Below are 14,829 nucleotides of genomic sequence, written 5' to 3'. Positions count from 1 at the left end.
TACAGTTAGTTACCTACACTATGTGTCTGGTATGGGTATTACCCAGTTACATAATAACTACCAAGTATGTACCACTGGTAAGCAGTGTTGGGGGTAACGCATTACAAGTAACGTGCATTGCGTAATAATATTACTTTTCTGAAGTAACGAGTAAAGTAACGCATTACTTTTTAAATGTAAATATTAATATTAGAGTTACTTTTTCAAAAAAGTAATGCAAGTTACTTTTTAGTTTAATTAATTAAATTAAAAAAAAAATATGTACTGAATTAAACTAAACATAGTCACATTATGCACTCTATCCGTACACGCCTGGGTGGGAACCGTTTGAGAGCTTGACATTTTTGTGATGAAATATGCAATTTTTGAATGCAGAACTTTTCAGTCATATAAAACACCTGCAAGGCCTTAAAGAGATCAAGCCTCAGCCAAGAAAAAGTAACGCAAAAGTAACTAAAAAGGTACGTAAGCATTACTTTCCATGAAAAGTAACGCAATTAGTTACTTTTTTTGGTAGTAACTTAATATTGTAATGCATTACTTTTAAAAGTAACTTTCCCCAACACTGCTGGTAAGTACAGTAGTGATACCATTTAATTTCCATGTGAATAATCAAAAGTAAGTACCACACATTTGTCTGTAAGTACAACATATTTACCATTTATGTACAAGGTAAGTACGCGCACTGTAAAATAAAGCTTAAAATAGTAGGTTGAAGTGACCTGCAAAACTATTGTTTTAACTTCATGCTGCATTTTTTACAGTGTGCAACCAAGCTCTGGCCACTGCAGTTACAATAAGAACCCCAAATCATTTGAATTTTTTACTTGTTTTTAATATACTTTGGAACTGCTGTACTTCCTATAAATATTTTTCAAGTTGGAAAATCGTTTTTGGTTCAACTTTAAAAAGTAAGTTATTTGGTTGCCATAAAATTTTAAGTTAATTCTTTTTGAAAATATTAGTTAAAAAGTTGTGTAAAATATGTTGTCAACTAATATTTTTAAGTTTTACCAACAAATACAAGCACATATACATAGGCAGTAGTTGACATGCTTAATGTGTGTTACATTATAGATAAAATAAAGAATACAAAACCGAAATGGTTGATGGATAAAACTAAAAGCATAAACATTAAGATCTTTAAATACTAGTGGAAGTGTAAGCATCAAACGTTTGTTTTATTTGTTGGGAAATTAATTTAGATAATTTTATCAATGGGCTGGTCATCTTACACAATGGCAAAAGGGTAGGATGCTCAAACTGACTCACTGTCTGATTTGTTACTGCTATGTGTGTGTGAAAGGATGTCTGTTTATAACTGTGTGTAGTTTTAATTGTAAAATGCTATGTGTGAAGTGCAAAGCAGCTCAAGCAGAGAAGTGATGAGCTCATTGATGGTCAGTGTTGGCACAGAGGGCTTGTGGGTTGTACAGCAGATGGATGTAGGTGTGATAGGGTGTAACTAAGACTGAGTAGTTACAGCACAATGACAAATATTGCTGTGGATGATCATAGAACAAAGTGCTGTAATATATTTTACATTCTTTTTTCTTTAAATATCTTAATTGAAGGATATTTAAGTAATTTACACACTTAAAAATAAAGGTCACGTGGCTTCATGATGCCACAGAAGAACCATTATGGGTAAATGGTTCCATAAGGAACCTTTCAAAATAGTTTTTTTCTAGTGAGAAAATGTTCTTCAGACTATACAAATACATGATAGAAATGGTTCTTTGACTGAAAGGTTCTTGGTAGAACCAAAAATGGTTCTTCTGTGGCATTGTTTTGGCTGCGATCTATTCTCAGTTTAGTCTCTGTTATGTGTCAATGTATTTACTTGAGATTAAAATTAAACACATGTTTGCATGCATGTCCATAAATAGGTGAATTTTGACTTCAAATTATAAAAACTACATTTTAAAGCTGGTTATTTTCACATAAAGGGCAGGAAAAAAGGTGTTTAAATCTATTTTTGTAGGCTTAGAGGGGTCATGGTAGACTGGGTAAAAAGGAGAGTCGTTTTCCTGCCGCCCCCACTAAACACACGTCACAATCAGGCCATTAACAGAATTAAAACATTTCATGATAGCCATGACTGAAACAATACATCAGTTCTCCTCTCCAGAGAGAGTCAATTAGAGACTGCATTACTAAAGAGTGCAAATATTTAATTCATGCTTTATGTGGGAAAAACACTCATAAAATGTGAAATTCCCTTTTTCTGCAATTACTTTTTAAGAAGAAAAACTGTTTCATCTTTACCATGACAAGATAAAAAAAACTTGAAAAATCAAACAGGATACAACTTGATCTGCCAAATAATGATAGCTATAGCATGATGGCAATGACAACTTTATTTATATATCAAAATCAAAACAACACATGTTGACCAATGTGCTCATCATTACCTAAAAATAAATCACACAAGAGACATGATAAAACATTGTCAATGATTAAAAGCCAATAAAAACAACTGTGTTTTAAGCTGCATGTCCTAATATTGGGTCGAAAGTGATGAAATTGACATGCTGGGTTGTAATTCAACCAATGCTGGGTTGATCAGCCCAATTTAACCCAATAACTGGGTTTGTTAAAAATAACCCAGCATGTTTTAGAGTGTACATAGTGGTTATATTGCAAAAATGTATGTCAATTTCCCATAACTTCCAGTATTTGTTTTCATCAGTTGAATTAAAAACATCCCAAATTGACTTCACAGGAACAGATTAAATAAATTTTCCCATGGGTTCAAATCAATGTGTTTGAAGAAAGAAATATTTTGCATCTCCTGCAATGCACACATTTTGTTACTAAGATACTGCAGCTCTGTTGCCATGGGTGCAAAGGTACAAAGATGGTAAAGTAGCAGCTTCATGTATAAACCAGCAAATGAAACAATAATTTTCGCAGAAAAGAATTACAGTTCTGTGCCAGAAAAAAATTACTCTCTATGATGTCCAGAGAACAAATACCACTTATAGATCTGTTATGTACTAATTCACAGAATGCAATCCTTTATACCAGTGCACCAAAGATGAGGAGTATTAAGTATTAAAAATAAGATAATTATCCAAGTGAACAGCACCTTTTAATTCTTATAAAAAAGGGCAAGAAGTCATTGCACATTGAACCCATTTACAAAGTTTTCTTTTATGAAGATTACACATTTTCTCAAAGAAAACTCTTCCTCCATTATTCTGATTATACCAGATGACCATGCCACCCATGTAATAAACAAAACATCTAATGGGATCTCAGGGGTTAAAGTGGCAGCTCCCTCTCTTTAGGCTTCTCGCTCTCAAAGGCACGGTCCAGCAAACCTTTCCATTATTGTTGATGAAAAAATAGGCAGCATTTTTGTAAATTTAACTTAAAAATGTAAGTTTAACATTTTCAGCTTCATTTATGTCAACTTATCCCAAGGCAAAATTTAAAATAGTAGGTTGATTGACTTGCAAAACCAAGTTGTTTTTACTTTATGCTGCATTATTATTATTATTTTTTTTACAGTGGATGTGTTTAACTTTCATGCTGTGGCTGTCTCTTTTCTTCTCTTACCTATCTTTGCTGCTCTTATCCACCTTGCCATTTTCAACATTATATATTCATTATAGTTCAAAGGCTAAAGGAGAACTGTTATTTGATCAGTAATGGGCATAATCACGCAGGCTATAGGGAAAGGGACAGTATTGATGCAGTTAATGACAGCTCAGTGCCACACTGAATGTAAGATTTTACAAACAGGAACCATGACTCAGTCTCATTTAACCCCAAGAGTTAAAGCTGACACATCACCTCTCCGCAGGTGATGGATGAACAGGATGCCAATTAGAAAAACTGCAACTCAAACATGAATCTTATCACCATATTCTAGCTTAGACATAGAATAAAACATTATTAAAGTATAGAAATCCAGTGAACACATTACTCTGACCGTCCTTGAACAACTATATTTAGAATGCTTTAGAAAACTGGAAACATTAAAATAAATGAGCTGTGTGTTAAAAATAGCCTGAGCAATGTAGAGAAAGAAAAAGCAAGCAGAGTTACAAGGTTGCAGATTGAATGAGCTTCATGAACAGGGAGAGGAGGGGGAGATGTGTAGGCGACAACTCGGAGCTCATGTAGATGTCCTGTGTTTAAAACTTTATACATACAAATGTATATATATATATATATATATATATATATATTCAAGTTCATAGGGAAAACATATATATATATATATGTTTTCCCTATGAACTTGCTCTGCTTGTTATATTTTATTTATAAACGTCAAAATAACTCTTTACTGCAATAGATAACAACATGAACAACGAGGCTATCGTCTTACAGCGCAATTTGACTGTACAAAAGAAGTCAGCAGAGAGTCCTGCTAATACAATACAATCCCGTTATCGTGATATATTGTGGTATATACATCGCAGTATCAGTACCACTATTTTATGTGGACCTTATTCAGTTGTTGACAACACTAAAAAGGGGTCTTTTGACAATTATCGTCCACAATCCTGCCATTTTGAGAGTTGCCAAGCAACAAATTATCCATCATTTTTAAAGTTAAAAGAGCGAAGACCTTGATTCTCTCGGTTTAAAATAAACATAACATAAAGACGGAGAAACTATAAAACCGGACAAGTGTCCTTCAAACCGTTCACTTACCGATCTTTCTCCTGTCATGTTCCCTTCACCAACACACACGACACCCAATAATAAGAAATGTAGCCTATACTGTATTTTCTGTTGTTACTTGTAAGTTTCCAATGCTAAAAAGGCATTTAAGATCCATTAATTTAAGATCTTTAAGTAGCAGATGAAATAGCTTATAATAGTATAACCTATAATAGTTTAGGCATAAGCGTACATGTGGCTTGATCTTGACCCCTGTACATTTTTAAATTGTAGTAGGCTAGCACATATATATTCAGTCAAATCACTCAGGGTTTTTTGTTCATCGTCTATTTATTTTGGTAAATATAGCCTATTTAGTATTGTGACCCGTCACTTGTTTAATTATGCCTATTTTTCTGTAAATTTTAGGGATTACTAGTTGTATTAACCCGCCAAGTACATGCGATTTAGCTTACTAATGATGGTGTGTGTGTGGGGGGGGGTCGTGGGGTATGTTTTCTTGATCGTGGTTATTATTTGTTTTCTATTTTTATTGCATGGGTGGCATGTAAAGTTGATGTCGTGAGTTACAGCATCTGCCTCTTATTCGGAATAACCATCAGTTTACACAAGGTAAAGTTCTTATTGTTTAAAACATTGAATAACCAATCGCTGCATAAAATATTATGCCTAAACAACAATTTTTCCCAGGAGGGTACTACGCAGTTGAATTCTGTTACAGTAGCTCTCAGTGCAGATACAGCCCAGCTCTATGAGCGCAACAGGATGAACTGCTGCCTCCCTTCAGTTTTGTCCAAATCTGGCTCTCTGCGTTGAAAGGGATCCCATATTTATCCTACGTCATCATCACAGAGCCACAGAAGCAATATGCAGACATACTTGGAGAACAGATTCAAAATTATTTATGCACGCCCCCCATCATTTTTTTCAGGTTGCTCGCTATATAAAGGGTCTGAATGAAATGTTTCCATCAGAAACTTCGTACGAAAGCAAGAGAGAGACCTATTTAATTTATTAAGAGCACCAACAGGAGCATTTAAGAATATATGGACGAAGGAAAATGATTCTCCACATTTTTGAATAACTCATAAACTGGCACAGAAAGTAGCATATACCTGTAAGAATGATGGCTGAATAGCTTTACCAGCAGGCAGACAAGCAACAGGAAATTTCACCCAAATTTTTGGTCCACTGCAACGACTCGTTGGAGACAATGTACCGGTCCACCAAAGGAGCATCAAAAGCTCGGAGAGATCAAATCAACGCGGAGATTCGCAGCCTGAAGGATCTCCTGCCTATCTCGGATGCTGACAAGGCTCGGCTTTCATACCTTCACGTTATGTCACTTGCTTGCATGTACACGAGAAAGTCCGTCTTTTTCTCACAAGGTATGTTAAACTTATCTTTGTATTAAGCTTAACTTAACTAACTTTAACTTAAAGATGATAATAATAATATAGTAAGAATCACTGACTCTGTCCAGGGTGCTGAAAGTCTATGTCTGTGGTGCTGATGTTGAACATGTTGTTTTTATTTTTCTGACTTTAGAATATTTTCTCATTGCTGAAAAATGAGACTTGGTTGACAATGTTTTTAATAAAAACGCTTAATTTTGAGGCTTTAGCTCGAGTTTAAATGTGTTTTGTCGTTTTGCCAGTGGCGGCAGGTCAGGATGTGAGCCGGAGCGCGCTGTCTTTGCCGGAACTCTCGGAGCTCGTGCACACGTTACCCGGCTTTCTGCTCGTGCTGACAAGTGAAGGAAAACTTTTGTATCTGTCCGACAATGTCTCAGAGCACCTTGGCCATTCAATGGTGAGAGAAAATAACAAAAACATATTTTGGTGAACTTTGTAAACATTTCATCCGTTTGTATACATTCATATCAAAACATGTATTTGGGATTATTCAGGTGGATCTCGTCGCTCAGAGTGACAGCGTTTACGACGTTATAGACCCATCTGACCACTTCATAGTGAGGGGCAACCTTGTGCCTATAACCACACCTGACACAGGTAAATTAACACTGTTGATTCACCCCTTCATTTTAAGAATATGTCAATTGAAATGACTAGATATGAGCTGCTGTAACTTAGAAAAAAGTTGAAATTGCTTAACTTTGAGGTAAAACATACAGTTTGATGTCATGACTGACTAATCACATCATTTATTACTGTGTATAAAAGGTTTTAATACACAAAATCTTTGTTGTTTTCTCCAGACCGCCTCTTTCGCTGCCGTTTCAGCACTTCAAAGTTTGTAAGGAGGCAAGGATCTGGAAACAAACTGATGCTTGTCAGGGCGCGCTGTCTGCCTCCTCCCTACCACGCTTCCACCTACTGGACCTCCAATCCTGTGTGGGTGTGCTTTTGCTCTCCGCTAGAGTCCCATAGCCCAAATGTTTCTTCAGCCAGGAATCCTCTCCCCACCCCACCTGCTGAGCAATCCTTCCTGCTATCCTGTTTCCAGTCTCGGCACAGCCGGGATATGAGAATTCATACGGCACAAGAAAGGTACAAATCCTTTAAATGAGACTTTTCCCTCTCTGCTAAAATTATAAACGTGAACTTGAGATAATAATCCAAATGTCTTTCTTTTCTTTCTCTGGCAGTATAAGCATATATCTCGGTTATGACATAGAGACTCTGCGCTCTCGCTCTTGGTACAGTCTGATTCATCCTCGTGATCTCTCTCATGCCTCTGCACAGCACTGCGCCCTGCGTAAGTAAATACAGCATTAAAATTTAGACTTGTATGATCATCATATTGATTTTATGTTTTGTGTGTTAATTGGTCATTATTGCTCATTCTCAGTGCATGAAGGTGGGGAGAGACAGGTGGAGATGGTGGTCCAGGTGGAAGCAGCTGACCACTCATGGGTCTGGCTTTATATGGTTCTTCACCTGGAAACTGGAGAATATCCCATCAACAGCCATAATTATGTCATAAGGTACAAAATCCCTGGCATATTAGTTGTAATATTTCTGTCATAACTCATTGCTTTAACACCACAAAATGAGTGGGTTTCAAACACAAAATGTATACTTGTAATGCACTGCAGCTTATATAATGCAACGTATTAAAATAAAACCATAACAGTCTGTTCTCTTCCCATTCCTCAGTGAGTCCGAAGCCTGGTCGGTGCGTCAGCAGATGTACTCAGAGCAGAACCAGCTTGCTCTCCTGTACCAGGAGGAACGTCGATGCTCTGATCCTCTGTCCAGCCCGGACCAAGTCTTCACACCCAGCAGCAGTGGCCTATCATCGCAATCTTTTGACTTTAGCTTTACAACTTCTGGGCGGAGCTCCTCTGAGGAGTTCCCAAGTACATCTGGAACATCCAGCATGGCACATGGCCCTGACCCCCTTCAGGCATTTTCTCAGGAAGAAGGAAGCCATCTTCAACAGCATGGCAGTCACCAGATGTGGCTTGCAGACACCTCAGAGCAGTCGTCAGCTCCTACTGAACATCTGTCCAACATGACCCAACAAACCCAAGCCGCTCCTCCATTCAAAGCTCCTAAACGGCAAAGCTCAGAAGAGTTTATCTGTACACCCCCCTACACCCCTAGAATAGGTGGGGGAAGTTTTATTTTTGGTGATGAGGCCTTTAAATCAGACTATAGCGTTGTAAGTAAAAGAAGGCAGTCTGTGACCTCTGCGAATTTCCAAGTGTCCCTATCTGCAGGCACCGGGCAAACGATGCCAACTCAACATTGTCGCAAACGTCTTTATGAGACGCTACCACTCACTCCAGACAGCCCAGGGGGTGATGATTGCCTTCTCATGGCATTGCCAGAGATCAGGGGACCTCTATATGTAGACGTCCCTCGTTTTCCCTACCACGCTCCCCCTGAAGGCCTTTTAACCCCCGAGGCTTCGCCCACAAAAAAGCCCTGTTTGGATTTCTTCTCTCAAGAAGAAAACAGTGAAATCGAAAGAATGGAGATCTCTCTCCTAGCTCAGTATATTAGCACTTTAGCTGAAGGTTTCTGTCACAACCACCCACAAGCCAAATGTAACCCTTTATCAGCTCCCCCGCATCACGCCTCTTCCCACAATCCCGCTGCACCCTTTGAGGGGCCAAACTCCTCCTTGGCTCACATTGATGTCACTACGTTTGAGGAGAAAACAGTAGATGGTATCCCTCTTTCAAATCTGTCATCCACCTCCCCTGTACCTCCCTCATCTACGCTCATCTACGCTCAGTGCTCCCCTCCTGCCCCCATGAGCCACAGCTCTCCTGTTCACACCACTCTGAATGGTGTACACCACCTCTGTAGCGTCCAGTCGACGCACTGTAATTGCATGGACGGGGGTGAGCAGCTGGAAGCGGAGAGTCCTGATGAAGAAAAGGCGTTTAGTGTGATGGACGTGGAGATGATGTCCAACACTATTCAAGGGTCCGCACCAGCTCCTGCTCTCACCCCTGCCCTGCCTTGTGAACAGTCCCTCCTAGAGGAACTGGTCAACATGGAACCTGTGTTTGGGGCAACTGCTCCAATGACTCCTGCCAAGAGGCAACAAGATGAGTTGTATCAACTCCCTCATCAAGACGGTCAACAGATCTTCTACCAAGGTGATTATGAGATTGAATTATTGTAGGATTGCTCCGTACAATGTTTATGCTATGAATATGTCTAAACTCTGCTTTTTTTTCTTTTTACAGATGGAACAAGTGATCACATGTTTTAACATAAGTCTGTGACTTAATTGAAGTATGGCATATTGTCATCTTTTACAAAACGTCTTTTTCTTAAATAACGTAGTAGAATGAAATCAAAGTGTATAAAGAAACATATATATGTTTAAAATTCAATATCATGAACGTGCGTTCTATTCATATTGGACTGTCACTTTGGAGACAAATACTATAAAGTATAGGTTGTTAAGGCAATTTTGCAAAGTGCCACTTTGTATTCACTTATAGTGAAGATTGTGTTTTACAGAAAATGTGGCTGTAAGACCCAGCTAAAGTATTTTTGTGATTTACTGTTTTCTACATAATGCAAAGCACATTCTGTGAAATTGATATTTTTAATATTGACAGAGTAAGGTCATGTCAAAGAATTAAATGAAAGTAAAATCAATGATTGAAATCTAGCTTTGATGCTTTGAATTAGATGAGACTTTAGCCCTGATTTTACAGGAAGGGTCACGAATATATATATATATATATATATATATATATATATATATATATATATATATATATATATATATATATATATATATATATATATTGGAAAAAAAACTATGAATCAACTGTATGTATCGAGCCATCGTAGAGTTCTGCGATTAAGTATAGAGGATTGATTCCTACTCTCTTTCTATTTGCTTTTTATTGATCTCGTTGACAACAAGTGTTTGTGTTAGTACATGAAAAATACTTTAATAAAAATATTTCTCCATGTTTTGTCCTTTCCACATTCAATAAACATTTGTCGGAGATCCAGAAATGATGTTACATAAGATTTATCTAATCAATCTGTCATATTTTCTTATGAATTGTATGCTCTCTTGTTTTCCAAATATGTATATGAAAGTGAAATAAATGCATCAAAGCAAAGTGCATCAGTGTCTTTCATTGTTTCTGCCGCCTCCATTGTGCTCAACTCTCCCTCTCTCCTTCATTCACTGCATTTTTAGTTTGTCTCCATGGTTTCCCGAGACTGAGAGCAACTGATTGACGCAGATGATGAGGCGCTTTCTATTTTTTCTGACGTATGCTCTTGACTCACAGTAAAGACAATCAACCTCCTACTCACACAATACACACGCATATACATCTGCTGAATGCATACTGTACAGCGAATAGCCAGCCCACACTTTCCCATTATACCTGGATGCTCGCGGTGCATGATAATACCCTATATGGCCTTTCCTGCCTGCCCGACACTCTCTCGATCTCTGCTTCCATTTATTCTCTTGTTGCCGGGTGGATGAGAGATCTTCCTTTGCAATCTCCACCTCCGATGCCCCTAAACTATTGTTTCCTCACCAGTTGCACCTTTTCATTCAGTCCAATGTCCGGAGCCGTACTGACCCTCCCACACAGTACCAAGGACCTAATATCCAAAAATATCCAACTGCTCAAATCAGTCCCCCAACGCACCCTTTGAACAAAATGCATGTCTCTGCCTCCTGTCCTTGTGAGTATGATGCACCTTCAGCTATGAAGAGGAATAAAAATAGACAGAACTCAAAGAAGGAGGAGGAAAATAAGAATGGGGAGCACTTGGATGGTGCACAAGGGACTATCGCTGCTTATTCATTCTACTTTCCTCCCACTCGTCCAATCAGTCAGCTGTATTTCTTTTCATCCTCCCTATTTCACACATCTGTGCTTTCCCATTCATTAGTACCCTACCATCTCTCTTTTTATGACTCACTCGTACCTCTTTAACTCATCTCTTCCTTCACCGCAGCCTTGCTCTTCAGCGGCCTACAAATACGTCCACACAAATAGCCCACGGCCACTTACATTAGAATGAAAATGCAAAATTAAAGACGCACTTGTCTTGTTTTCTGGAAAATACGATGAAAACAACCACTTACTTTGGCTGTGCTATTTAATGATGCACTAAACATCTCTATGCTAAAGCACAAATGGAGTGATATAACATCAAATGGAACAGGTTCTTGATAATAGCAGTATATTGGCATAGATGTTAGGAAAACAAAAATAAAAGGATTATTTGTTTCAATCAAAAGTGTTTTTTAATCCTGTCAGTGATTTGCTCTGTACTGTGGACAACGGTCAATGCTGACGTTCAGTGGATGTCCATGGAATTGACGTTGATCTAATCAGCAAATATAACATCTAATACTTTGCACATGAACACAAAGCAAATTATTCTATATTTAGTAAAAAAAATAAATGAAAAGCTATGTTGGTGATTAAAAATAATTTATTATTACCACCATAAAATTATGTTTAGGTCAGTGCATGTAAAGACACACTTATTTTTTGTTTTCTAAGCATCTAAAAAATATATACAGAATTTATTTTTAATGATATTTCAATGTGTACATCATTGTGCAACATGCCCAAAAGTTACGTCTCACATCCACAGGCCTTGGCCCTACACAGAAACTATACAGCGCAACAATTACTCTAATTATATTGTACTGCAAATGACACAGTGCTTCATAGAGTGAGGCAGTAAAACCCCAATAGTGGGTGAAGAATGTGGGCTCCCTTTAATGCCAGTGACGCCAATGTACCATCTGTAAATAGAATATACATAACATAATTGTAAATAGATCGTCTTTATGGTCTGCTTTACAGTTGTTTCCATTGCATTAACTGTAGCATCATAGTGATAGGCTATGTATAACCTGATATAGGTGTATCCAAACCTTTGACTGAAAGTGAACTGTATTTCTGTGATCTCTAGATTTGCCACAGCTACCATCCCTGCCTTCCAGTTTGCATGCTGTCCATCCTCAATAGTATTCAAAATTAGAAATAGCAAGTATGTCCTAAATCATAAACTTTTAAAAATGTTGGGTCATAAATGGACAAGCCCAGCCGTTGGGGTAAATGAACCCAGAAAATGTTTATATTTGACTCAGCAATGGGTTATAACAACATTACAAAAACAACAAATCTAATTCTTGCATGGTGGCACAGTACTGTAAATATGCATTCATATATATATATATATATATATATATATATATATATATATATATATATATATATATATATATATATATATATATATATATATATATATATATGCAAAAGTCTTGGCCACCATGCAATAAATAGATTTATTGTTTTTGCAATGTTATAGTGATCATATGTAATTGTTTCTCAGGTTCTTTAATAGAATACATCCAGAAAATACAGGAAATGTGTATAGTATTAAAAACTGTATAAAATGTACTTTTTACTTTATTCTGCTCAAAAAATGCTCAAAATGTGTTTAGTGCCAAGAGAGGTCACACTTAACACCAACGATGCCTAAAGAAGACATTTGATCCTGAAAATTATTTTTTTGTACATATTTCCTCTGTTTTCTGTTGGTATCTTAATAAAATTGATTGGAAAAAAATATGGATAGACATTAAAACTTCTGTCTGGTGGTGGCCTAAAATGTTTTTAAATACATAGTTGTTGTATTAAAGTATAAGAATTATTATATCATTAAAAGTTTTAATTGCATACAGTTTTTTCTTCCTATTCATACTGTAGATTGACTTTTGTTATGTGTATTGTTTACTATTCTATACTGTTATTCTTCCTGTTTTGTCCTTTATTGTATATTATGCAATATGTTGTTGTTTTTGTAAATTAATGTTTGTCATACCTTTTCATAATTTGTTATTCTTCTTTCTCTTTCACCCCAAAAATATACCCCCCCCCCAATTTGTATATTACATGTAATAAAGCAGATTGCTTCTTTGCAGAAATTATTAACATTTATTAACCTGTTTTTACAAATCTCATGTGAATTAATATTTTTATATTCTGGTGAAAGATGACCTAAACATTATTTACAAATATATTTAAACCCACAACACTACATACTTTCTGCATACTATTTATAATTATAATACATCAAAGTGTGTAACAGAAGCTACCTAATTCACAAATCTATTACAATGAATTACATAACTATGTTAAAAAAAATAATCAAATCTAAAACCATTTACAAGCAATGTATCTTACCTCACTATTATGGAAAAATGTGTTTATAGAATAAGGAGGGGGAAAATCACATTTCAGAACAATTAAAATATTTCAATTATTTTAATATTTTGATTTAGCCTAGTTAAGAGCTCTCTGCAGTACCGCTACGGCCCACTGGGGGCGGCGGCCCACAGTTTGGGAAGATAAATACGTTAAAGTGTCCGCTAGATGTCAGTATTAGGCAGCGAAGGCTTGAGCTCAACGCTGCTCTCTAGCACCGAGAAAGTTTTCTTCCGGGTCGATGGATTTCCAACATGGTTGCAAGCATGCAAGTAATAAACTGTAAAGGGTGAACAATTCGTCCTCATTTATTTTCCGACTGAACATTCTGATAAAGGTGCCTTTTCGGAAACATACATCCAGGTACCTTAACAACGAGCAGTATTATTTTGCGCAGGTAAAATCTACCTCTCAAATCAATGTTGACATGATACACAGGCTATGTATTGTGCAGACTTTAACATTGTACATTTTTGCAGATTAAAAAGGATGGCGTTTTTTGGAAGTCTCAAACCTATGCTGTGGTCTGTTCTGCAGGGTGAGTCTTACAAACATGTCAGTTCAATTTGATAAACTTAAAATTAAAAAAAGGAAAAATGTAGCATAAATACTAATCTCATTTCCATCATATTTTCTTTATCAGCATCCCGCCCTGTATGCTCATGGCCTGGACCTGTCTTCACCAGGACAATGGCCACACTTAATCAAATGCATCGGAAGGGAAAACCCTCCCCACCTCCTCCAAAAGTCAGTGCCACCTTTGGACGACCACAGCTCAAAGCTGTTGTGTTAAAGACCATGATCAGGAAACCAAAGAAGCCAAATTCTGCAAACCGCAAGTGTGCACGAGTACGTCTGTCCAATGGTAAAGAAGCTGTAGTGTTCATCCCAGGGGAAGGTCACAACCTCCAGGAGCATAATGTGGTGTTGGTACAAGGTGGACGGACTCAGGACTTACCGGGGGTGAAACTCACTGTAGTCAGGGGGAAATACGACTGTGCACATGTTGTAAAGAAAAAACAATGAATATTATGATTTTGAGTAGAGTTTTCAAAAAAATATGAGTTGTTAACCTTAATGGATTTTGTATTTTAAACAACCATGCACATTGGATCTTCTTTATGGCTTCAATAGCTACTATTTTACAGTTATATCTTATATAATTGTTTATGTGATAGCAATACCACAAATAAACTGTAGTGTGGCTGTAGCAATGTGCTGAGTTGTCAATCCTGATGATCAAGTACAAAGTTTGGTTTTATCACACTATACTGCAATTCAATTATACTATGCCTTTCATGCAATGTTACCTCACCTAATTAATATTCATTAGTCAATCTTAAAATATTGTTAATAATTCTAAGACTAAAATTGTAACAATGTTCCCAAGAAACCATGTTGTCTTCATGCAAAAATTATGTTAGTGGTGTACATTGCTTGGCAGGAAATAAAATCATATTTATTAACCTATTGTATGCAGTGTTTTATAATAA

The 14,829-nt window shown here is 36.8% G+C and overlaps 2 protein-coding genes across 3 annotated transcripts; both read left to right on the top strand.

The window, feature by feature from the left end:
* The first annotated feature begins 5,634 nt into the window (after positions 1–5,634).
* On the top strand, positions 5,635–9,808 carry npas4b (neuronal PAS domain protein 4b). The gene is made up of 8 exons (XM_065287792.1): positions 5,635–6,026; positions 6,296–6,450; positions 6,548–6,650; positions 6,857–7,148; positions 7,247–7,356; positions 7,450–7,585; positions 7,758–9,214; positions 9,305–9,808. Exons 1-8 carry the CDS (start codon positions 5,852–5,854, stop codon positions 9,328–9,330), a joined length of 2,454 nt encoding a protein of 817 aa, XP_065143864.1. The 5' UTR covers positions 5,635–5,851; the 3' UTR covers positions 9,331–9,808.
* Positions 9,809–13,550: 3,742 nt separating this feature from the next.
* On the top strand, positions 13,551–14,802 carry mrps12 (mitochondrial ribosomal protein S12). Of its 2 annotated transcripts, none has more exons than XM_065286994.2 (3): positions 13,551–13,699; positions 13,816–13,874; positions 13,980–14,802. In XM_065286994.2, exons 2-3 carry the CDS (start codon positions 13,826–13,828, stop codon positions 14,360–14,362), a joined length of 432 nt encoding a protein of 143 aa, XP_065143066.1. In that variant the 5' UTR covers positions 13,551–13,699; positions 13,816–13,825; the 3' UTR covers positions 14,363–14,802. The 2 variants fall into 2 exon arrangements, with proteins under 2 accessions (XP_065143066.1, XP_065143065.1); XM_065286993.1 differs by having other exon boundaries at positions 13,551–13,733.
* The last annotated feature ends 27 nt before the right edge of the window (positions 14,803–14,829 follow it).

Source organism: Paramisgurnus dabryanus, chromosome 18 (genome assembly GCF_030506205.2).
Source record: "Paramisgurnus dabryanus chromosome 18, PD_genome_1.1, whole genome shotgun sequence".
Lineage (NCBI taxonomy): Eukaryota > Metazoa > Chordata > Actinopteri > Cypriniformes > Cobitidae > Paramisgurnus > Paramisgurnus dabryanus.
Note: the sequence above shows the minus strand (reverse complement) of the source record. Positions and strands in the feature narration are given on the sequence as shown.